This window comes from Mauremys mutica, chromosome 4, assembly GCF_020497125.1.
Source record: "Mauremys mutica isolate MM-2020 ecotype Southern chromosome 4, ASM2049712v1, whole genome shotgun sequence".
NCBI classification, from domain to species: domain Eukaryota; kingdom Metazoa; phylum Chordata; order Testudines; family Geoemydidae; genus Mauremys; species Mauremys mutica.
In genome coordinates this window covers 18,529,934-18,554,930 of record NC_059075.1, presented here as the reverse complement: position 1 = coordinate 18,554,930, position 24,997 = coordinate 18,529,934, and the positions used below count along the sequence as shown (strand labels likewise).

Below are 24,997 nucleotides of genomic sequence, written 5' to 3'. Positions count from 1 at the left end.
TCAATATAAAAGGTGCTGGGTTTTTGGGATGAGAGTTGGTTTGGGTTACTGTAGAATTGTTGTTAGGGCAGTAGTATAGGACTGGGAACTGTTAAATTTTGGAGTTCTAATCCCAACTCTATCATTGACTTGTGTATCCCTTTGCAAATCACTTTTAAAATTCATTAATTAATGTTAATCCAGAACTTGGGAAATACAAAGTATTATATAAATACTAAGGCTTCAGTCCAACAAATATGCCTGAGAATAACTTTATTCATAGTGCCATTAAGGTCAATGGTGCTACTCACATGTATGTTAAGCCTGTGCACAAATGCATGGTCAGTGTGGTAGTTATTGCTGCTACACAAATTATTTAAAGAAGTAGACGTTTACCTGCAATCCTTAGAGAAGTCTTCCCACTGCCTATAGATCTTAGCTTCCTTGCCATTTGAAGTGCAATAGGCAGTGTTTCCACCTGCTTTCCTCTTGAGGTTAGTGATGAAGACGACTGGTAAAGTTTGTTATAAAATGTCAGTAGGTAGCCAAGGAAACCAGGAAGCATCTTCACATCTTTTTTCTTTTTTTTTGTCTTGGGCAGTTCTGAATGCCCTCTCCCTGCGCCATCGGTGGCTTCCCGCATCTTTTCACACCACGTTTGCAAGGCAGTAGGCTTCTTCTCTCCACCACTTTCATGTTGGTGGCTTAATGGGGCGGGGGGCACTCAAATGTTCTGCTAGGGAGTTATTACATTGTTTCATATATTCCCTCCAGTCTGCCACTGAGACAGCTAGGTCCTCTAGGTGAGGGAGGCAACAGGAATCAGTGGACAGGCCACTAGACGAGGAGTCAGGTGACCAGAAGTCTATTTCCATTCTGCCACCTCAAGTAAGCCACTTATCTTTCTGTCTATTTTCCCCATCTGTGAAAAGAAATTCATGTTACTCCATCTCTTGCACAATGGTTTGAGATATACCAAGGAAAGGCTTATATAAGAGCAGGGTATTATTGGTTAGATGTGGTAGACTGCCTTACATCTCCATGGGTAAGTCCATTGTCTGATCAGATATTATTAGTAGCCCATGTAGACCAAATGATATAACAATAAGCTACAATAAACCCATAGGGTTTTCAAAAGCAAACTGTCCTTTAGATATTGATCTCATAGGCTAGTATCTTTCACAGAGGTCTAAGGTGCCAGCAAACGTCCTTTCCCAGGCATTCTATCACCTTCTTGATCCGTGGTAGTGGTAATGGACAGTTTGAAATGACATTTACTTTATGCTAGTCAGAGAAATGGATGCCACTTTAAAAAAATCATTACTAAATGATTGGACTATGTGCTCTGGGAGACCACCATGATATTAGGAGTGAGAAATTAGGTCCTAGTCCTACAATTCATAGATGCATAGATTCTAGGGCTGGAAGGGACCTCAAGAGGTCATCAAGTCCAGTCCCCTGCCCTCATGGCAGGATCAAATACTGTCTAGACCATCCCTGATAGACATTTATCTAATCTACTCTTAAATATCTCCAGAGATGGAGATTCCACAACCTCCCTAGGCAGTTTATTCCAGTGTTTAACCATCCTGATAGTTAGGAACTTTTTCCTAATGTCCAACCTAAACCTCCCTTGCTGCAGTTTAAGCCCATTGCTTCTTGTTCTATCCTTAGAGGCTAAGATGAACAAATTTTCTCCCTCCTCCTTATGACACCCTTTTAGATACCTGAAAATTGTTATCATGTCCCCTCTCAGTCTTCTCTTTTCCAAACTAAACAAACCCAATTCTTTCAGCCTTCCTTCACAGGTCATGTTCTCTAGTCCTTTAATCATTCTTGTTGCTCTTCTCTGGACCCTCTCCAATTTCTCCACAGCTTTCTTGAAATGCGGTGCCCAGAACTGGACACAATACTCCAGTTGAGGCCTAACCAGCGCATAGTAGAGTGGAAGAATGATTTCTTGTGTCTTGCTCACAACACAGCTGTTAATGCATCCCAGAATCATGTATGCTTTTTTTGTAACAGCATCACACTGTTGACTCATATTTAGCTTGTGGTCCGCTACAACCCCTAGATCCCTTTCTGCCGTACTCCTTCCTAGACAGTCTCTTCCCATTCTGTATGTCTGAAACTGATTGTTCTTTCCTCAGTGGAGCACTTTGCATTTGTCTTTATTAAACTTCATCCTGTTTACCTCAGATCATTTCTCCAATTTGTCCAGATCATTTTGAATTATAACCCTATCCTCCAAAGCAGTTGTAATCCCTCCCAGTTTGGTATCATCTGCAAACCTTAATAAGCGTACTTTCTATGTCAATATCTAAGTCGTTGATGAAGATATTGAACAGAGCGGGTCCCAAAACAGACCCCTGCGGAACCCCACTTGTTATACCTTTCCAGCAGGATTGGGAACCATTAATAACTACTCTCTGAGTACGGTTATCCAGCCAGTTATGCACCTACCTTATAGTAGCCCCATCTAAGTTGTTTTTGCCTAGTTTATTGATAAGAATATCATGCGAGACCATACCAAATGCCTTACTAAAGTCTAGGTATACCATATCCACCGCTTCTCCCTTATCCACAAGACTCAATATCCTATCAAAGAAAGCCATCAGATTGGTTTGACATGATTTGTTCTTTACAAATCCATGCTGGCTATTCCCTATCACCTTACCACCTTCCAAGTGTTTGCAGATGATTTCCTTAATTACTTGCTCCATTATCTTCCCTGGCACAGAAGTTAAACTAACTGGTCTGTAGTTTCCTGGGTTGCTTTTATTTCCTTTTTTATAGATGGGCTCTATATTTACCCTTTTCCAGTCTTCTGGAATCTCTCCTGTCTCCCATGATTTTCCAAAGATAATAGGTAGAGGCTCACATACTTTCTCTACTAGCCCTATTAGGGTCCATGTGGGCACAAAGGGCTGCTGGTTTCCCTGAAATCTCTTTCAATTTGTCCATCTCTGCAACTTCTCCTATCTAGCTCCTATATAGGTCCTATATCAGGTTCTTCCTTGCAATTGTCTTGCCAGCAAGGGATCCTTCTGGTCATCTTCCCATTCATTCCACACTTCCAATAAAATATGGGGGGAAAGTTCAAAGGGACTTCATTTGACCAGGCATTCAGAACTTGAACCTGAGCTTGCAAACACTTATGCCTGTGAGAAATCCCATTGAATTCAATGGGGCTACTCACTTGTATAAAGCTAGGCATGTGTATGAGAGTTTTCTTGATTGGGACCCCTGTTTAAAGCTGGATTAGCCTTGTTCATTTCTCCAATCTTAGTCACTATGTTGCTAATTAGCTAGTGACTTCAGTGAGGGTAGGAAACTAATGTTTTCTGGCCTGTTGACAGTTCTAGTTTTTAAGACATGCTGATATAACCACCTATTTGAAACACTGAGGAATGTGTTGTGATGTGGTTGTATCAGCATGGCTACTATAAAGGAGAACTCTGCCTCTCCAACCTGTTAACATTCTCTGGGAGAATCCATAGAGTAGTGAATGAGGGAGAACCACTGGATATGATTTAGGTGAACTTTCAAAAAGCCTTTGAGGGGATCCCTTAACAAGAGGCTATGAAGGAAACTAAACAATCGCAGTGTGAGAGGTAAAGATCTACTATGGATTAAAAATTGGTTGAAAGAGAAAACAAAAAAATAGGAATAATTGACTAATTTTTCAAACTTGTCTGCAATTTACTCATGCCATATGTAGGCTTCTAGGGCAATTAGCCAGCCCAGCCACATAACCCTGGGCTTTCCCCAGGTGTAGACTATTTACTCATATTACCTACAGCTTCTTTCAAGGGCCTCTCATTTCTGAAGTCTAAGTAATTTCAGTGGCAATACTTAGGATCCTTGGATCTCAGGCCTGGGTGACTCATTCTAGGTGTGGCTTACATCAGATTTCTGTTTGGTCTTTTCCCTCACAGGTGAATGACTGTGGGAAGGGGGGAAGCATCTGCACTGACTTCCTCTCAGTCCTTGAAGTAGGTGAAACAGCCCAATCAATGGATGAGTGATAGGGAAAGGGAGCAACAAGGGAAGCAGAATGATTGTTTCCCATTAGCTAGTACCTGCTTCTCGTTGCTTTAAAGTTACAATGCAAGGGGTCCGGAGGCGGGGAAGGGTGAACAGTGGAGACAGCACATAAGTTTGTGGTCTGGGCTTTGCTCTCATTAATGCTGGATTAGTCCCTGACATGGACATGTTAAAACCATGTTTAAAATAGAATTTGTTCGTGCAAAGCAGATTTAAACATCAACAGGTGAAATATTTCAAGTAAGGCCTGCTCCTTTTGTATTTCCATATGGAATTTTGCACTTGTCAGTACTGGAGAACTTCGCTAAGTCATAGGCTGTATTATTTTGTAGAAGAGGAAAACAACATTGAGGAAGCCATGGAGAGACTTCCAGCATACAAGAAATGTCCAAATAGTAATAAGTTGGCACAAAAGAGATTGGTTCAGAAAGTGAACAAGTGTATTCAGGTTGACATGGACTTAGAAGAGGAGTCCCTCAGTGCAGGTCAGTGCACTGCTACAACTATCTGCCCTCCTGAAACTATAACCCTTTCACGGCAGCCACTAAGAACTTCAGAGAACTCTCTGTCTTCCCAGCTACCAGCCTGTTCAGTGCTGCCAAGTCAGTGTGCGTCTCCACTTCCTGCTCTGCCACCATCACTATTGCCCCTGCCCCCACCACCCCCTCTGTGCCCTTGTGTTGGGCAAAGTATGGTACCTATGCCACCCTCTTATCCCCCAACATGCAGTAATGCTGCACCTGGTGGTGCTTCTGGACATGAAAGCGAGCCTTGTCCTAAGAAGGCAAAGACTCCAACTTTAAGAATGAAGCCATTTGACTGGCAGAAGCTTCCCTGGGATGTGGTGAGAGGTAGGTGCTTGTAACACTGCATTCATTTAATGACTTTATAACTCTAAGAAAAACATCACCACCAAAGGTTAGGCCCTGATCACTGCAAGCTGCTCCATGTGGGTGGCTCCTTATACCTACTCTGAGTCGTGTTGTCTGTCCCCCCACAAGCATCGCACTGCATAGTGGGGCTTGAGAAACTGGGCTTTTAGTTAGTAGAAATATTTGCTTGAGTCAGAGGGCCTTGGGGATGAAGCACAGGATTGAGACTCATAACATCTGTGTTCTGTTTCCAGTTCTGCTAAGTGAGGCCTTTGATATGTCACTCAACCTTGCTCTCTCTCTGCCTCAGTTTCTCTTCCATAAAATGGGGTTATTACAAAGGGGTATAGGACTTTACTAATTTAATGTTTTTAAAGATTTTTGCTTAGAAGAGTCTACAAATTCATTTAGAGAGCACAATAATGTTTTCGCAATTAACTTCACCAATGTATGGTACTGTTGTTTTTTTAACTGATGTTCTGACATTATTATTTTTGATGGAAGCAGCTGCCAGAAAATCAGTCACCAGCCCATTTCCAGGAGAGTTTATGCAGCCTTGGGAGTCCTTAAGTATTTTAGGCAGAGATGTTAACCTAATTTGAGCTCAAAGTCCTGTGTGTGCATATTGCTACTCTGCAATATGTAGCCGATCAGCTAGAGCAAACAGAAGTTAGTAGAATCCATTTAGCTCAGCTGCTGTCTTCAGTTCATTTAATTACAAATGGCTGTAGTTTTCCTGATCTAATTAGCCTTCAAACTTTTGGGATATTGTCTGTGGGAACTGCTGCTCTTAAATAATTTCCCAGTGTTTCCCTTTTAGTAAGTAGTATTGCTTTGAACATAATGTGCTGAGTTTTCAGATGTCTCTGTAGCCAGTCTTATTACCTTATCTTTTTCAGAAAGTCACTCCATGTGGGCTTCAGTGACCAGCAGCAGTGATGAAGTTATAGATCCTGATTACACAAGCATAGAGCAACTCTTCTGTGTTTCACAAACAACCCCCAAGGAGACAGCAGTACCCAAAATAAAGGAACCAAAAGAGGTACTTGGGCGTGCCTCACTTCTGGCTATGGCAAAGATCATGGAAATGGCCCACCTAAAATGAAAGACTTTTATTTTTAGTTGTCTCCTGTGTTTTTATACGATAGTTGACTCTTTATTCTTATTAGCCTTTCATAATGCAGTAAGATGCCAGGGATATATTCCCTCCCCGTGCCTTGATAGCATATGGCATATGCTTTTAAGGCATATGATAGACAGTGTTACAGTAAACAATATTTCATTAGTGCCAATGAAGGTTAGGTGCAGTCTTGTGGGTGGGTACTGGCTGGGAGTCAGGCATGCTGGGGTACTCTGTCCCCTTACAATCTTTGGACAAATGGCTTCTCCTTTCTGTGCCTTGGTTTCTCTAGCTGTAAGCAGGAGCTTATACTTGCACTCCTTTGTGAATTGCTTTGAGCTTAATTTATGAAAAGTGCCATGTAAGTAATATAAACCAGATACACTAAAATAAAAAAGCCCTTGCCTATATTTTATTAAAATCAAAGAAAACGTTTCTTCTCATCTGATTGCGTTTTTTGACACAGATCACATTTATAGATATGAAGAAAAGCCTCCTCTTGAACATATTTTTGAAGCAATTTAAATGGTAAGATTTGAAGAGTACCTCATTGCTGAATAAAATACAACCATGGTATGCAAATCAATTCAACAGAAATATTTTAGATCCCCTAAAATACCGTTTAATAGTGAGTCAAAAATGTGTTTTCTTTTAAAACAGTAACATGCCTGGCAATCTATTCCTGGACCAAGTCGAGGGATTGTGCTATAGGACCTAAGGGCGGATGGGCTAAGCATCCAGACAGGGAATATTCATACAGAATAACAAAGGAATCTTTCAGATTGGTGCATCTGCTGGGCATTAGTGACATAAATGTTAATTGCTGACATCAAACGTGCATGGAGATTCCTGACTGGAAGTTCTAAATCCGTTTAATAATTTAAAGAAACACTTCAAGTAATTTAGACCCAAAACATAGTCAGTCTTGAGTCATCTTTTCTTTCACGAGGAAAATACCCTACTAGTTAATAGTAGAATGTTATCAAAATCATGGGCTGAATTAGCCCATGGGATGCTGTGAAGGGAGGAGATCGCTGCAGGTCCTTGACTAAATCTCTTCCACAGAGATTGCCTCACATGGTGAAGGTGCACTTTCTCCCCACACACACACATACCCACCATGTAACAGGACCTCTCCACTGGAGCCACACTGCAATGTATTCCTACCGGCCATGGTTACTCCAGGACCCACCTTTAAGAGGAAATCGGTACCATGGAGGGAATGTCCCGGAAAAGATAACTCAGCCCTAGCCTGTATTAACTTAGTATAAATGCTGCACTCTGTGTGTGATGCAGGGGCAGGAGGGTGGACAGAATGGCATGTAGCCCATCCAGTCGCTGCTTCCTCCCTCTGCATGGACCCTAAATGTAGAGAGTGGCCCACGTGGGATCAAAGAGAGGTTGGAATGGTGTTGCAGAGCTAGCTGAGCTTCCGTTTGTGAGCGACGAGATCCACGTAAGCGTGACCTCTTCTGCTCTCAGCTTGGTGGTCATGCTCTACCCCAGTTAGTCTAGTAGCTGTGGTTTTGCAGAACCAACTCCAGAATTTTTTGGATTCAAGTCAAATGTATCTTGTTTCACCAAGTTTGGGACAGCAGGGAGAGGTCAAGAGGGGGTTCGGATAAAACATTCTGGTTTGGGCCCATCCCAAGCTAGTGAAACGTCTTCATTAAAGCAGAAGGAGAGTTGTGTTTTGCTTTGACTTCTCTGAAAGGTGGCGGGGGGAGAAGGGAGAGGAGGAAGCTGGCGGGGTGAGACTCATTTCCTATGATACTGGAAACTCAACCAAATGGAGCCCTCTAGGTTCAGCATGCAAGCCAAGTGAAGTTCAAAATGTTGCCGAGAAACATAAACAAACAAACAGTGACAAATACATTAGGCTTCTAAAATTCTTCCTGTTTTAATCATCTAAGCAGGAATGTACCAAGAACCTATCTTGACAGTTTCCCTCTTAGTATCATCCTATTTTTCTAGCACACCTATGATCCTAGAAGTAAAGGCAAGGTAAGCGCAGTAGAGGGGAAAAGCAGTAACGTCCATTTGACCTTGATCCATTACTGATACAATGTTAGCTGCAGAATCAGTTCCTCTTCTTTTTGGCATGTTACTCTTAGTTCTACTGTAGCTTTTAAGTCTTTCCTGCAGCTCAAATGAGGAGGTTGCTAACATGATTGAGAAAGGGGACAGGACCAAGTTTGATGCTGACACTCTGAAGCAGCTAATGAAGCTACTGCCTGAAAAGCATGAGGTATTGACACTATTTATTAATTCTTACACATCTACAGTGTGCTTGGTTCTGTATAAAATACAGACGAAGTCACAGTCCCAGCTCTTAAGATCTCACATTGTACGGGATAGATCCTGCAACTGGATCCAAGGGTGCTCTAAGAGGTAATGTGTCTTCCCATCTGGAGCTGATTGCAGGATCTGGCACTGAGACAAAGATTAGAGAACAGCACATTGGGAGATTTAGAGTGGATATCATTTAAAACACTGGGTTTAGCACAGTGGTCCTTTTAAATTGGCTGGGTGATAGTCAGGGCCGGCTCCAGGCACCAGCTTAGCAAGCAGGTGCTTGGGGCGGCCACTCCAGAGAGGGGCGGCACGTCCAGCTATTCGACGGCAGGGTGCCTCACTCTCGCTCCCACTCAGAACGAAGGACCTCCTGCTGAATTGCCGCAGATCATGCTCATGGCTTTTTTTTTTTGGCTAGAGCCGGCCCTGGTGATAGTCTAATGTTAAAATATGTTAGCACTGTGGTTTGCAACCTCTTTTCATTTGCAGACCCCTAACATTTTTTGAAAGGAGGTACAGATCCCTTTGGAAATCTCAGACTGTGGTCTGCTAACCACAAGTTGAAAACTTTTGTTGTTTGGTAACGACCCCTTAGACATAGTCTGCAGACCCCCAGAGGTTCATGGACCACAGGTTAAAAACCACTGTGTTAGCATATATATGCTTCTCTAAAGAAGACAAATTTCCAGAGGGACTTTAAGTTCAGAAGTGGCTGCCTAACTTGGGTGTATATTAATATTCATTTGTCTGGTGATAGATCCTCAGACCCCCCAGGCACGGACCAGGACCCCATTGTGCTGGGTGCCATACAACACAGAACAAAAGAATGGTGTAAGCTCTTTAGAGCAGAGACCATCTATGAATTTGCACTCACAAAATGGTCCTTGCATGCCCAATTGCCCACCTTGTCCATTGAAATACTCATTGATATGTGCAGCATTAGGCAGTCACTTTGAAAAGTGGGCTCTGTGAGTATGGAATGCAATTATCAAATGCAGTTATTAGTGTCAACGGATTTATTTCCTTGTTAGATAGAGAACCTGAAATCCTGCAAAGAAAAAGCAAAACTAGCAAATGCAGACCAATTTTATCTCCTCCTCCTCGGGATTACTAGGTAAGGGAAATCTTCACTGATTTCAATATGTGTGTGTGTGAGTTCTCGTTCTCTCTCTCTCTCTCTCTCTCTCTCAACATGGATCATCCCTGGGGACTAAGCCCACAACACTAGACGCATGTGCCTCTCCTGCTTCACCCTAAGTAACAACTCCTCTATTTGCAGCTGTAGTCGACTCCTCTCTTCTGTGCACCAGCCACTGTCAAGGGTCTCATAATATACACTAAATACTGGATTATGTGTGTGCCAGGCAGTGTTTCACCAGAGGAACAGCCTTCCTGAATTAACTGGGCAGACTGGCAGACGTACAGTCATCTTTGTACTATTTATGAGAACACTGTGATTCACCCACGAAAGCTCATGCTCCAAAACATCTGTTAGTCTATAAGGTGCCACAGGATTCTTTGCTGCTTTTACAGATCCAGACTAACATGGCTACCCCTCTGATACTGTGATGTTGAAAATTGTAGTGGTGTTCTACAAAAAATCTGAAGGTTTGACTATTCTTCATTCACAGAGAGACTGTTTTTAACATTCTGCAAAATGCTGTAGAAATGTAGTTTATATCAGTCTCAAACTGCATTTATTGCTTTAAAATAACCCTTTTAAAATGCTTTCTTGGCTATTCCAACATTTGTATACATTACTGTGGATCACTGTGCATCACTGAGAAGGATTCAGGATTTCCGTGCTGGCAAATACTGCCTCTCATTTAAGAGGAGAAGCACAAACCCCAGACAAAGCTGTATAACAGGAAACAGTGTGGTTTAGTGGACTGGGACTCAGGAAACATGGGTTCTATTCCCAGGTCTGCCACTTGCCTGCTGGGTGACCTTAGGCAAGTCATTTCACCTCCCTATGCTTCAGTTTCCCCATTTGTAAAGCACTTTGAGATCTACTGATGAGAAGTGCTAGGTATTATTATTTTATTACCATAACTGCTATGATGTGTTTTTCTTGCATAGGTTGCAATATGATGTTGCCTATGTGGGTTTTTTGGTGGGAGGGGGCATGATAATTGTTTATAGGACACTTGACTAAATGTCTAAAACATTTGATTTATTTGTTTGATTTATTTGTAATCTAATCCAATGAGGGAAATATCTCACATGGTGGCATTAAGAGAACAAGATAACCCTTGCTCTGGTCTTAGTTCAGCAATGTGTTGCAGTCATGCTAGACATGCTTCAGCTAAGCACATCTGTATTACTTGCATTGACTTTCTCTTTTAGCTACCAGTTGCGAATTGAATGTATGCTGTTCTGTGAAGAGACAAGCAGTCTGTTGGATTTGCTATGGCCTGAAGCACAAATGGTCAGGAGAGCCTGTGAAAGTAAGTGAGATGCAATTGTATCCATGCTTTGTGCTAAAAGCCAAGTGAAAACTCACCATTAGTTGAAATGAAATGGCACCTAGGCCAAATGAGTCTCTTATTATCGAACAGGAAGCTCTGTGGGAGCGCTAGCCACAGATTCCAATTTCTGGAATAATGCAGAACTGCAATTTGTACAGTTCAGCTGTGAGATGGAACACACAGAATGGGGGAATGATTCTAGCAGATTGTGAGTAAAATATAGGTGTGCTGACTAACTCTTACCAAAGATCTCCACTAGTGAGGGGGAAGGTCCCAAATTCTGTATATAGACCGTTTTGTTCTTTGTTTTAATATAGGCTCTTTTTTGTGTGTGCAAAAGCCATCACTTTTTTTAACCATTGGGAACATGCACAGAAAAACATGTGATGTTGACCCTTTTGGTTTGATGCACTTCAGAATTTGTTCAAGCAGTTCTTCCTCCTATTGATCAGTTTAAACACAGACATATTCTAAACTTAAAGGGAAGATCAACTTTCCACGCAACTATACAATCCAAGCCTACTTGGGCCACTTTTATTCAACTTATTTATTCCTGCTTCTTTTTGCACTGGGACAAACGAATCCTATGCCTGGCATGTTTCCAAAGCCATAAAAATACGGGCCCTGCATAATCTGAGAAAAGCCTTTGTGCAAGCCCTGTTTAAACATCAGGAAAATCCAATTTCAAAGTCCTTCATTGAATTTATTTAAACCATCCATTTTAATTTTTTTAGCACTTCTTACCAGTCACCGGCTGCCCATTTTCTGTCAGTTGATTCTTAAAGTTGGAAACTTTCTGAACTATGTAAGTAAGGCTTTTTAAAATCATTACATTTTTATAGATGGCAAAATATAATTGCAATCCAGTCTCCTGTGTATGTATAAAATAAAAATAACAAAAATTGAATAATGGAGCTTTATTTTAAGATGAAACAAGGATTTTATTTTATTTTATTTATCTTTTAGGGGCGTCACACTGGAGATGCTGGTGGTTTTAAAATTAACACTTTGCTCAAACTAACTGAAATCAAAGCGAACCAAACTCCTATTACTCTGCTCCACCATATTTTGGAGGTACCACTGCAGTTTCTTACTGGGAAGTTAGCCTTGCAATTAATATATTTCCAGATGTACAATCAGCTAATGTTAATGTGCTCTAATTTAAAATGTACCTTACTTACATTTTAAGATCTGCTCCTGTACCTGTTGTTGACAATGGGAGCTTTGCCATTGATCTCAGTGAGGACAGGATCAGTAGCATCTAAATTATACCAAGGTCCTATTCTTGACTTAACATATAAATGGCCATACTGAGTCAGACCAATGGTCCACCTAGCCTAGAATGCTGTTGTACGACAGTGGCCAGTGCCAGATACTTCAGAGGGAATGAACAGAACAGGGGAATTTATCAAGTGATCTGGCCTCTGTCATCCAATGTCAGCTTCTGGTAGTCAGAGGCTTGGGGACATACCGGAACATGAGGTTGAATCCCTGACCATATTGGCTAATAGCCATTGATGGACCCATCCTACATGAACTTACCTTTTTCGAACCCACTTATATTTTTGGCCTTCACAACATCCCCTGGCAATGAGTTCTACAGGCTGGCTGGGCATTGTGTGACGAAGAACTTCCTTGTTTGTTTTAAACCTGCTGCCTATTAATTTCATTAGATGACCCCGGGTTCTCATGTGAAGGGGTGAATAACAATTCCCTAGTCACTTTCTCCACCCATTCATAATTTTGTAGACCTCTAAAATATTGCCCCTTAGTCAGGGGCAGATTAGGGTTTTGTGGGGCCCCTGGACCAGAAGAAGTGGGGGCCTCTCCCCACCTCTTCTGCTTGCAGTCCCCCGGGCTCCTTCTGGGGTGCAGGGGCTTGCAGGAGTGCTGGGTGGGTGGAGTGGGGCAAGCCCCCGTGTCCCACTCCCCGGCTGGAGCACTGGGCAGGTGGAGTGAGGCAAGCCCCCATGTCTCAATCCTGCTCCCTGGCAGGAGCACCGCCTGGGTGGAGCTGTCAGAGTGTGAGGGCTCCCATTTTTCTGGGGCCCCACCCAATTGGCTTATGTGCCACTGCCCTTAGTCATCTCCTTTTTTCTTATCTGAACAATCCCAGGTTTTTAACCTCTCTTCATATGCCCTCTGTACCATGCCCTTAATCATTTTTGTTGCCCTTCTCTGTATTCCAATATCTTTTTTGAGATGGGGTGACCAGAACAGCCCACAGAATTCAAGGTGTGGGTGTATCATAGATTTATATAGTGGTTTTATGATCTTATTTTCTATCCCTTTCTTAATGGTTTCCAACATTGTTAGCTTTTTCAACTGCTGCTGCACATCGAGTGAATGTTTTCAGAGAATCACCCACAATGACTCCAAGATCTTTCTTGAGTGGTAACAGCTCATTTAGATTCCATCATTTTGTATGTATAGTTGGGATTATGTTTGCCACTATGCATTACTTTGCATTTATCAGCTTTGAATTTCATCTGCAATTTTGTTGCCCAGTCACTTAGTTTTGTGAGATCCCTTGATAACTCTCCATAGTCAGCTTTGGACTTAACTATCTTGAATAATTGTGTATCATCTGGAAACTTTGCCACCTCACTGTGTACCTCTTTTCCCAGATCATTTATGAGTATGTTGAACAGCATTGCTTCCATATGTTGTTCCATATGAATATGTGGAACAGCACTGGTCCTTGGGGTGGGGGGGACCCTGCTAATTAATTACTGAAAACTAACCATTTATTCCTACCCTTGTTTCCTATCTTTTAACCAGTTACTGACCCATGAGAGGACCTTCCCTCTTATCCCATGACTGCTTAATTTGCTTGAGACCCTTTGGTGCGAGACCTTGACAAAGGCTTTCTGAAAGTCCGAGTACACTATACCAATGGATCACCCTTGTCCACGTTCTTGTTGACACCCTCAAAGAATTCTAATAGATTGGGGAGGCATGATTTCCATTTCTAAAAGCTTCTTCTCCTTGCTGCTCCTTTTGTCGTCTCCTCCTATCTTTGCACCTTCATTCATGCTATTCTCAAGCTAGGGCCAATCTGCCAAATGAAATGAATTTTCTGTCCTCTATTAGTGAGAAACAGAAGGTCAGGTTCTTGCATTGCATGGGATGGCTAGTGAACATTGGCCACAAGCCCTGGCAAGCATCACCCCAGTGAAAGGTGATCCTGCAAGTGGCATAGAGCCGGAACAGAGGCTTGTATGGCCCACATTCTCTCTGGTGCTGGCAAGGCAGGAAAAGGAGGTGTGGTTAGAAGAAAGATGTCTTCAGAATGCTCCTTTTCCATGCCATTCCTGGATTGCATTTTTTGCCCCCTTGTAGGTGAAATAGACCAGCACAAATCAGAACAGTCATCAGGTTGCTTTGTCAACACAAATGGAGAGCATCTATAGGAACACACTAGGGTCAGAGCAATTCAAAGAAAACTTTACTCATACACCTCTGATTTGACTTCTATGCATTTTGGCTCTGCCCAAGAAATCTGCTTCAAGAAGAGTTTCTTGTTAGGTATGTGGAGGATCTAGCATGGAGCACTTACTATAAGATGCAGCATTTATCCTATATGTACCAATTATCAGATTACAACATAGTAGAGTCCGATATACTGATACTCCCCGTATGTACAACTATGAGACTGTTTAAGTCAGTGGAGTAATAATAGGGTTAAACTTACCCCAATACATGTAAACCATACTTTCTCAGTTCTCACTTTTTAAAATTAAGTGTCTCAGTGCCCACATGTATAAGGAAATGCACCATACAAAATAAACAAATTTCACTTACATTTTAGGAAGTTGAAAAAAACCACACGGATCTACTACAGCTTCCCAATGACCTTGAATGTGTTTCAAAGGCAGAAGGGTATGACCTTTTTTTTTAATCTTGAATGTGGGAATCATAAAAGTACTTAGTCACATAAACCCCAGACTTAGGTGCCTAAAACAGGAACGTAGGCACTCAAGTCCCAGTTCTGGCTCTACTGCAATCCACAAAACTCCTGTTGAACCATGTAGACACCTAAACTTGCTCTGAGTCTATGTTTCCAGAGTCAGATTTCCCAAGGTGCCTATAATTCTGCCTCTGAGCATGTGCACTGCTGCAGACTGCCTAATCCCCCAGAGTGATTTCACAAACTAGTGGAAGCTGGGCATTTGGCTGCATAAGTCATATGCAGGGCCTGATCTGACCAGTATGCGTGCTCAGAGGCATCCTGCTGGATCGGGTCTGATTCAAAATCTGTCTGGATGAGGGGTTGCTGCCATCTGCCTTATAACTTTGTAGCTCAGTGGTTGGAGCACTTGCCTGGGATATGGGAAAGCCAGGTCCCATTTCCCCCTTCTCAGGCACAAGTGAAGAAAGGATGTGAACAGGGGGTTCTCACCTCTCAAGAACCACTGAGCCATGGGATATTCTGAGGTGGGGCTCCCGCAGTTTCTCCTGCTAAAGCTATTCCACTATGGATAAATAATGAAAGAAAGACTGGACCCAGGTCTCTCCTTTTAGGGGGGTGACCATAACCACTGGATTACAGAGTAATTTTCTTTCTCTCTTTTGCCCAGTGACTAAGTATTTATCCAAAGAGGAACACAGTCATTGAGGGAAACGCCACATCAGAATTAACATTATAATTAGTGCTGATTTATGCTATATGCATTCATAGAAACTCTATGGTATTCTAGGAGTCTGATGTTTTCCTTGCAGCTAGTCACTGAGAGAAACTGTAAATCTGGAGATGGACTCACATAGTCAAGCAGTTGCTAAACGATTAAATGCAAAGAGTGTATTAATTTTAAGAAAATAGGGAGCATTTTGGCTTTAGCTTAAATTCTGAAGAAGTAGCTTGCTAATGCTGTTGGAAGGTAAAAGTATAAATATCCCATTACCTAAAGCTCAAATATGAGTACTGTTAGTATAAATATGCTCATCATATATTTATTAATTTAATGGTATTGGGGTTAAGCCACTCGGTGAGAATTTTCAAAACAAATTTGCAAACCAAAAACCCTGTTGATTTAAATAGATATCCAGGTTTTCATCTGTAAATATGAAAGGAGGGGTGGCTTTAATGCTGCTTTAGCGGTTTACGTTTGGATGTACAGTACAATTCTGCCTCACGTTATGTGGATACAATGCTTTGCCTACCATGAAGGGATAATCAGAAACTGGAAGGTATGTTGGGGCCCCTATGCTGCTGCCACATATGCTTTTGAGGTTCCCCATGAACACAGAAGTCCACCCACTGGGATGCTTTTGCAGGATTGGGATTTTACATCCTTCCTCTGTTAACAAAACAGGCTAGTCATTATATTGTTTGCAATCCTCTTGGTTTACAACCTTCCTGTGGAATTTTCAGAACCAACTTTGAAGTTATGAAGGCAGAGGCAGATGCCCATTTAAAGAAACTTTTGAAAATTGAGCATAACATGTCATCAATAGATGATTTAAAAGCACAGTATGGAAAATCTATTCAAGTAAGTGACATGGGTCTGATCCATCTCATGCTTCCCTCTTCCAAGATGTCATATATCTCTAGGAGATCACAAACAGGTCAGAAGAAGGGGTGTACCTTTAAACCTAGATGGAAGGAGGGTCCTGAACCCTTTTTCAGAGTTCATGTGCAGTCACAGTATGGAAATGGTTGAACCACTGGTCCATTTAATCCCCCCCAAAAGCTAAAATTAAGCCTAGTATTCTACAGTATACAGATGTATCACTGTGGCATGACATCTTCTAGAAAAGCAGAGGAGTTATTTGTGTTGTGGTTTTTTTGTTTTGGTTTGGTTTTTTTACTTGAAAAAACTGTTCACATTCCTGAAGAACAGAAAGGTTCTTTTGCATGTATTTATAAGCATTGATTATCACGGGTCCAATCTAACTCTGCTTAACTTAACATAACAGGATCAGGCCCTTCCTATGTTTAGAAAGTAGGTGCATCTTAAACAAAACTAAACCTTTGTATATGTATTGCACATCTCCAAAGTAAATAATTCACTATCATAATTCAGAGCCTGTCATATTAGAGAGAGTCTTAAAGCAGGGTAATATTAATTAAGGGCAGGGAGGCAGTCATGTTCCTCATAAATCTTCTGCTTAGCCATGTAATGCTGGCCAAGAACGCCAAGTGGTCATGTTGTGACAGTGAGACTACATGATGTGTTAGGGGTAGGTGAGGTTCCCCAATAGTTACACATTTTTGAGGAAAACAACAAGTAATGTAATTACAAGTAAAGTAGCATACTGTAACTAGTTCTAACTTTCCTTGAATTGCTGTTTCCAAAGCAAGCAGTACTTAGAGTTCTGTCTGATTTTCTAAAAGCTATTGCGTTGATTTGTTAACTATTTTGCCTCTCCCCTTGAGACTTGCGGGTAATTGAGATGCATGTCGCTTTTAACCTCAATAAATTGCATTGTAAATATGTCTCAGGGCCATATAAACGGTTTGAAGGAACTGGAGGAGGAGCTTGCCGCCATTAAAAAGAAGAAGGCAGAACTTGCGGACTACCTCTGTGAAGATCGAAACAAATTGTCATTACAAGATGTGTTTAACACAATGAAAACCTTCAGGGATTTATTTATCAAGGCACTAAAGGTGGTTTACACTTGTGAATAATTAGGGCTACATTGTGATTTGAACTTATCACCCATGCATGGAAGTATGAATTCCCCTTCCCTTCTAGGCCCTTTTACACCAATATATGGGCTACCCAGACCTTGGACCTCAGTGCATAGGAGTGAATGGGGCTATTCACCTGCTTATGTTCCCCCCACCTCCAAGCAGGTGTGCAGAGAATGGGTGAACAAACTAATTCAAAAATCCGCTATTTGTTACAAAGAATTAAGGATGCTCCAATCTCTTGGGTTCTCCTTAAAATGACCGGCTGGCCTCAGTGAAGTAAAAGCTAGCGATGTGTAAAAGTGAGTAAGCAAAACTGATACATTTTTAGAAGGGAGTAAAGATCTTACTGAATAGCAAGACTCAAAACATGGTAGGCAAGGCCTACCCGGTGTTTACTCTGAACAGCCTTCATTCTACCACTCATCCCAACAGCCCAGTGACTGAGCCACAGCAGTGGGTATCAAGTGAAGAAGCATGTTTGGAATAGCTTTTGCTTATAATTGCAAATATCTCCGTCAGCTCTTCTCCAGTTAACTTTTATCTCAGATGTTTTATTTCACATTCTATCTGGATGTTTGGATGTAGGAAAACCAAGAAAGGAAGGAACAAGCTACAAAGGCAGAGAAAAGAAAGAAACTGCTTGAAGAGGAGGAAGCTAAGCGGCAAAAAGGAGAATATGGAAATATCAGTAAGTCTCACAAAAGTATTTTGGAATTATTTGCTACTTTAAAGGAGAATGTATGTCTCTCTAGATGTGGATGATCTGATTTGTGACCAAAAAAGCATTGGTTAATTTTCTAAGTCCTTGGCATAGTTATTCCATCAGATATGGAAGAAATTTAAAAAATACTAATTTTGAAGCCCTTTTCACACAAGGATGATAAAAATGTACACACCTCTTTTCTTATACCCCTCACAATGGGGCTAGAGCTGAAAATAATCACTCACGGTAAACAATGCATTAGCAGAAATAGAGGCTAATTTCAGTTTGGAGGCTTCTGATTTCTTTGCATTTCTTTTAACACTCATTTGCATCTTTTTAGGATATGAGTCTGTTAAGGAATATTTGAAACTAAGCTGTGTTGGGCAAAGCACATGTTACTCTTCCCATTCTCCTCCTTTTTTTTCCCCCCCCTGATTAGGGCTCTGATTCAGCAAATGCTTAAAGTTAAGCACATGCTTTGCGGAATAGGAACTGGATGACTTGCATTCTTAAACTTAAGTATGCACCTAAGTGATATGCATTTTTAGTGTAAATGTGTGCATGTGTAAATTTAAAATTCCATTCATATTTTAAGTTCATTTTACATGAAGGTTTGCGTATTAGCACAGCCGAACGGGATTCATGCAAATGTTTGATTGGATGTTCACACACACATATTTTGCATTTTTCAACAAGCTCTGAGTAAGAATCTGTGACCAAAAAAGCTCAGTTCTTCTTTAGTCCTATTCGTTTTAATATAATCTGTTCCAGTTATTGATCTTTAGAAACTTCTAAAGAAAAATCTGAATGTTGATAACCAACCACAAGAGGGCCAAGATTGTCATTGGACAGACTGTATTTCCAATATGTTGTGTCGTTAGCATGTAACAGTACATTTAATGTAAACTTATATTTAATATAGTTTTACTAATTAGAATAATCTACATTTTACTGTAAATAGAAAAAGTAATTTAATATATTGGAAAGTTACTTAAATATAAAATTAAGAGTGAAATTTACCCGCCATGCAGAGAGACAGCACAAGGCCCTCTGCACCATTTAAGCACTCCAAATTGGGTTTAATAAGGACTCAAGTGGCATTGGCCCAATGCATCAAGGTGAATTTCATCCTATATGGGTATAACAGAACAAGGACCAGAACAAGGAGTAATGGTCTCAAGTTGCAGTGGGGGAGGTTTAGGTTGGATATTAGGAAAAAACTTTTTTTCACTAGGAGGGTGGGTGATGCACTGGAATTGGTTACCTAGGGAGGTGGTGGAATCTCCTTCTTTAGAGGTTTTTAAGGTCAGGTTTGGCAAAGCCCTGGCTGGGATGATTTAGTTGGGAATTGGTCCTACTTTGAGCAGGGGGGTGGACTAGATGACCTCCTGAGGTCCCTTCTAACCCTATTCTATGATAACTCAAACATGAGTTGGAAATCTTGACTGAAGTTTCTTCTTCAATATTTATTGCAGAAAATTGTGCCTAGCTACTTCAGCACTTGTGGGCATTCTTAGCTGCAATTCCTATTCACATTGAGTTTTATTAAAGTAAGCTGGGGGACTATCAGCTCTGATAAAGTTAGAACCTGGGTGTTTGTCTTATTTAAACTCCTCTGAAAACTCCCATTCTATGTATACACCTAGACATTTTAGAATCATGGTAATGGTGTTTTGGGTTTTTTGTTTGTTTTTAAGTAGATGAACTAGATTTTTGTTTTAAAGAGGAAAAATTGGATGGCAATGGATTAGGTGAAGTCCTATTAGCATGTACTGACCAGATTCTTAGGCCTTGATCCAGCAGAGAGTTAAGCACATGCTTAATTTTGCTCAGTGAGTAGTTCTATTGGAGTCAATGAGACTACTCATATTGTATAAAGTTAATTAAGTGCATAAGTCTTTGCAGGATTGGGACCTTAATCTTTGATTTACTGACACAAATGACTGTCACAAGTTCCTTCAAGCCAATATCTGGTTTCTGTATCTGTGCATATAATTGAGGATCACATGTCTGCAGATGACAGACAGGCCGTTAGCTGTAGCTATCTCTCAGGATTTCAGAGCGCACTGCATCAAAGTATTTTGATATGTATTATAATCTCATTCTTTATAGTTCAAAAAGGAGATGTGAGACCAGAAGCATGTGTCACTGATGCCTTATTAGTAGATATAAGGAAAGGCTTTCAGCTATGGAAAACTACTAGGAACAAGTCTGAGTCAGAAATTGTTCCCAAAACCTCACCTACTGAAACTGGTAAGAGTACAGATCCAACTGCACCTGCAATGTGGCTACAACTATTAAACTCTAGTCTTCCATTACACAATGCTAAAAAGATATAGGTTAGGATTTTCAAAGAAACCCAAGGGAGTTAGGAAGTTAGCTCTAGGGTGACCAGATGTCCTGATTTTATAGAGACAGTCCCGATTTTGGGGTCTTTTTCTTTTATAGGTTCCTGTTGCCTCCCCCATCCCGATTTTTCACACTTGCTGTCTGGTCACCCTAGCTAGCTCCCTTTGAATGTCAAAAGAATTTAGGTACCTAGCTCTTTTAGGCTACTATTGAAATCTCAGACATAAGTGATTTTATTTGCATTATTTTTGATGCTTTATAATGGACAAGAGATTCTTTCTCTGCCGCTTCATTTTTCTTTAGCTTCTGTTACTTCAGCTTCCATTACCTGAAGTTACCAGACAGTTACATTGTTGAAGTGCATCACACCAGCTTGCTTCAAGGAACTAGTCTATATATTATGTGTGCGAGATGCTGAAATATTTGTTTTGCTTTAGTTAATCAAGGGAGAAAGATGAGCTTATTTTAATGAAAACATGCATATATGCACTTTCCTATTATTTCTTTTGTGCCTTATTAGTTAGAATTTTATATGAACTAATTTAATTACATGTCTTGTATTGCCAATATTGAAAAGAATGTCTTTCATATCGGACTGTCTAATGACAAGTGTAAGCAACACACATCTGGTGGTAACTTATATTCAACTTATTTTTATACAAAAACTAGTAGCAGAAAGTAGAATTCCATTAAATTGATGAAAAGCAATACAGAGTTCAACGTATGGTACAGAAGTTCCACTGAATTATAAGGGCCTATTCTGACATCTTTGTGCTCTCAAACCAGTCACTGACTTCTAGAGCTGCAGAAGCAAACCCCAAAACCAGTTTCTTAAGCAGTGTTAATTTTTTAATGAGGGCCAAATTCTGCAGCCCTTAGGCAAAATTCCAATTGTCTTCAGCAAGAAAGGACTTCAGCTTTTGTTCCTTAAATAATAAGTTCACAGATGTCAAAATGGTCCGTATCAATTGGAGAAGTGTGACTAATTGTCCACCCTTATCTACTACTTACAATGGTGGAAGAATCCAAGCTGCAAGTGTGAAACCAGTTGAAGGGAAATGTAGTTTTGTTTGCTTCTTGTTTCCTCTTTGATCATTGATTTGCAGTGATAAAGTGTAGTGTGGTGAAAAAGTACAAAGAATAGGCTGCAGGAAACAAGACACAGAAACTGAGTGTCTGATAATTAGTACTTTGAAATATAATGTAAAATAGAATCTTGACTGTTTATTAATGGAGCATTGTTTAAAAATAGGTATACATTGTATTGTTTTCTATTTGTACTTGATGCATATTTTGTCTTTGTTCATCTCAGTACAATGCTAAACAAAGTTGCCTGTTGTATATGTTTTGTTTTCTATTAAGAAAAAAATGGTCATGGTAATTCTTTTAATAAACTGAGCCCTCTTGGTTTCTCTAAGCACACCCCTTAGGTCTCAGGCCTCTAGAGGTCACCTGTCTCCCAGGGTGGAATCATATGGTTCTCTCACTATCAGACCGGGCTCTGGGTTGCAGTCCCTTAGTACTAACTGTGATTATCTCAACTGGTCTGACCTAGACCCAGACCCTGCAGTCCTGTATCTTCCAGGGCAATGACAGTTCTAATCAGTGACCAAACAGCTTTCTGAAAGCAAAGTATCATTTATTTACAACAAAAGAATTTCAGAGAAAACATATGTTGAAAACAATGAACCACCCTATATATATGTCTGCTTACAAGGTATCTAACCATCTCACTCATGGGAACCCTGGAAGGACTAATTCCTAAGACTCTTCCACAGAGCCCCCTTTCTGTCAGCTTGTGTCCCTGTCAGAGTTCACTGGCAACACCCTGCACAGCCCCTGGCAACTCACCCCCCCTCCTTTTCCTCAGAAGGCTTTTTAACTGTTTAGTGTTCTTTTGATCTCTAGCCTCCAAGCCTGATATAACAGCTGCGTCACTTCTGCCTAGTCAGAGCCTGGAACCCTGCCATTGTTTGGTAACTGTCCCCCAGTGTTTGCTGGGAGGTTGCTTATCTGAAACCATTGTGTTGCCTTCCTGTTTATTCTTCCCGTAGTCCCCTATTAAGCATTCATACAGGAAAGTCTAGTAATTCCAATATACAATACTTTCCCCTCACTGACCAGTCACATATCATGTTCATCAAATGATTGTTTCTATACATCATTACATATCAGCTCCATGTCTGTTACACTCCCTCTCATCTTTTCTTGAATGCTTTGACAGGTAGGGAATTAATTTCAATCTCAACTTCCTTAACTATTATTGTTAGGCAGAAGACTCTGAGGAAAAACCTCAGTGTAGACAAGATTGTGTGTGTGCATATGAGCCTAAATAGTTCTAAATATACTAGGAGTCTTGTAATTTCTATAGAAAGTGTGAAGATTGTGTGCTCCATCCACCAGCTCCTACAAATTCATATGGGTCCATGTGACCAAGAAAGTTTAGTATTCAATATACACCAAGCCACACCCACACAATGATGGAGAACCAGGTGCATGAGACTGGAACATGTTCTGTGCTCTTCCATCCACCTTTCCCTCAGCAACATAGCCCCATGTGTCTCAAGCCAAAAGCTGTTATGTCCATTCCCTCCCAACCTACACACACGTACACTGACACAATCCCTTGCGTCTCAGGTATTAATGTGCTGGAACAATTTGTATAGCGGGGGTGTTGAGAGCCATTGAACCAAACTGTAAACCTTGTATATAATGGAAACCACTTCAAGCTAAGGGGTGCGGCAACACCCCCCACACCTCTAGTTCCAGCACCTCTGGCCCTGTCTACCCACAGGCTGGAGTGTCTGTCTGTCCCCAGTCAGGGATGTCACTTGCTATGGGGAAAAGGTGGCAGTTGCCCTTCTGACATTTATTTCCCCCTCCCCTGACTTTTAATAGGTCCATATTTACTTTTTGCTCCACCACCACTCCAGCCTTTTCAGGATATAATAGAATCATGTATAACGTTATATATGCTGACTCACCCTTATCACCCTCCTCCCACAGACAGTATTTGCCTGAAATGATGCCCCTGTCACCAGTGGCATAGCCTCATGTGCCTCAGTCTGTTGTGTGTGTGTGTGTGTGTGTGTGTGTGTCCAGTGACACAACCCCTGGTCCCTCAGGATGGAGTGTATGTGTGTGGCCAGTGACAGTTCCTGATGCCTCAGGCTGGAGAGGGAGTAGGTGTGTGTCCCCAGTAACACAACCCCTGGTGCCTCAGGCTGGAGAGGGAGAGAGTGTGTGTGTGTGTCCAGTAACACAACCCCTGGAGTATGTGTGTGTCGGTGTAGTGTGTCTAGGAACAGTCCCGTGTGTGTGTCTGTCCCGAGCCGGTCTCGGAGTCCGCGTGCCCCTCACTGCCCGCCCCCGCCCCTCCCGCGGTCCGGGCCCTGGGCAGGCGGCTCGCGCGTCAGCGCGCGGGGCGGGCTCGGGGCTCGGCTAAAGGGGCGGCGGGCCCGGCCGGCGGGGTAGGGCGCACACAGCTGGGCTCCGGGGCGGGCGGCGCTGAGCGAGCCAGGCAGGCCCCATGGCCGCCAGCCGGGCGTCCAACGGCCGCGCCGCGCACCCCAGCGGGGGGCTGAAGCGCGCGCGCAGCGAGCCGGCCGGCAGCAGAGTGACCGTGGTGCTGGGGGCGCAGTGGGGGGACGAAGGCAAAGGGAAGCTGGTTGACCTGCTGGCCACCGAGGCGGATATCGTCTGCAGGTGCCAGGTGGGTGCAGGGCGGCGGCGGCCGGGGAGCGGGGCCATGGTGGCTCGCAGGGGGTTGGCTCCGCGGCTCTCTTCTGCTCTTTGGCGACTTGCTGGGCTCCTGGCGTGTTTACCCTGGTGCCTTTACTGTTCTCTTCGCTCCGATTTTCCGTTTCTCTTGGTCTCGCTTTTCTTTGGCTCTTGTTCTGTCTTTTCACCCCTCTGGCATCTTCTCTCCTCTCCTTTTCCCGGATCCCTTTTATCTTCCTCCTTCTTATCTGCCTTTCGGTTTCCCCCTTTTCTCTGTCTCCAGTTTTTTTATCTTATCTTATCTTATCTTATTTTATCTTTACCTTATTATCTATCTGTCAATGATGCTTTCTCTTTATTTGTCTATGTCTGATCTCTGTCTGTCTCTGATATTTCTCTTTATCTAGCTCTGATCTTTATCTGTCTTTGCCATCTCTGATATCTATCTCTGATATCTTTATCTCTCTGTCTCTGCCATCTCTCCATCTCTGATATCTTTATCTCTGTTTCTGCCATCTCTTTGCCATCTCTCCCAGTCTCCCTTTACCATCTCTCTCTGTCTTTGCAATCTCGTTCTGCCATCTCTCTCTCTCTTTCTCCTCTCTTTTCTTTTCAGCACATTCTCATTGTTTCTCCTCCTTTCCCCCACTCTCTCATTCCCTGTTTTACTTTCTCTTCTTTGCCTCTGTGCTCGAGGAGGAGGTGTGATTCTTCCCCAGGACCGAGCTGGGACCCTTCCCCCTCCTCTGGTTGCACATTGAAATGTCACTGGGAAAGAAAAAGTCCTGAACTATAAATATAAATAGC

General features: G+C 41.9%; 2 protein-coding genes across 10 annotated transcripts in view; both read left to right on the top strand.

Annotated features, from left to right (window-relative positions):
• The first annotated feature begins 3,238 nt into the window (after positions 1-3,238).
• LOC123368464 (inverted formin-2-like) lies at positions 3,239-22,783 on the top strand. Of its 9 annotated transcripts, none has more exons than XM_045013268.1 (15): positions 3,239-3,593; positions 4,359-4,877; positions 5,798-5,940; positions 6,485-6,546; positions 8,152-8,266; positions 9,345-9,427; positions 10,660-10,760; positions 11,516-11,586; positions 11,748-11,855; positions 14,593-14,663; positions 16,156-16,273; positions 17,227-17,391; positions 18,004-18,106; positions 20,234-20,374; positions 20,774-22,777. In XM_045013268.1, the coding sequence occupies exons 2-15, from the start codon at positions 4,385-4,387 to the stop codon at positions 20,800-20,802; spliced, it is 1,803 nt and encodes a 600-aa protein (XP_044869203.1). In that variant the 5' UTR covers positions 3,239-3,593; positions 4,359-4,384; the 3' UTR covers positions 20,803-22,777. The 9 variants fall into 9 exon arrangements, with proteins under 9 accessions (XP_044869203.1, XP_044869204.1, XP_044869200.1 ...); XM_045013269.1 differs by lacking the exon at positions 3,239-3,593 and adding an exon at positions 3,921-3,974; XM_045013265.1 differs by lacking the exon at positions 3,239-3,593 and adding an exon at positions 3,985-4,266.
• Positions 22,784-23,934: 1,151 nt separating this feature from the next.
• Positions 23,935-24,997, top strand: part of ADSS1 (adenylosuccinate synthase 1) — a 29,606-nt gene continuing 28,543 nt past the window's right edge. The window contains exon 1 of the mRNA XM_045016598.1: positions 23,935-24,182. Within this exon, the coding sequence (XP_044872533.1) occupies positions 24,000-24,182 (183 nt within the window). The 5' untranslated portion in view covers positions 23,935-23,999. The remainder of the gene's footprint in view (positions 24,183-24,997) is intronic.

What these genes read in the sequence shown, in the direction of transcription:
- LOC123368464 (XM_045013263.1), top strand. Translation starts at nt 4,295, where the DNA reads ATGGAATTTTGCACTTGTCAGTACTGGAGAACTTCGCTAAGTCATAGG. An exon ending in TGTGTTTCAAAGGCAGAAGG is followed by an intron (nt 14,664 to 16,155) that starts GTATGACCTTTT and finishes TGGAATTTTCAG; the next exon opens with AACCAACTTTGAAGTTATGA. An exon ending in TATTTATCAAGGCACTAAAG is followed by an intron (nt 17,392 to 18,003) that starts GTGGTTTACACT and finishes GTTTGGATGTAG; the next exon opens with GAAAACCAAGAAAGGAAGGA.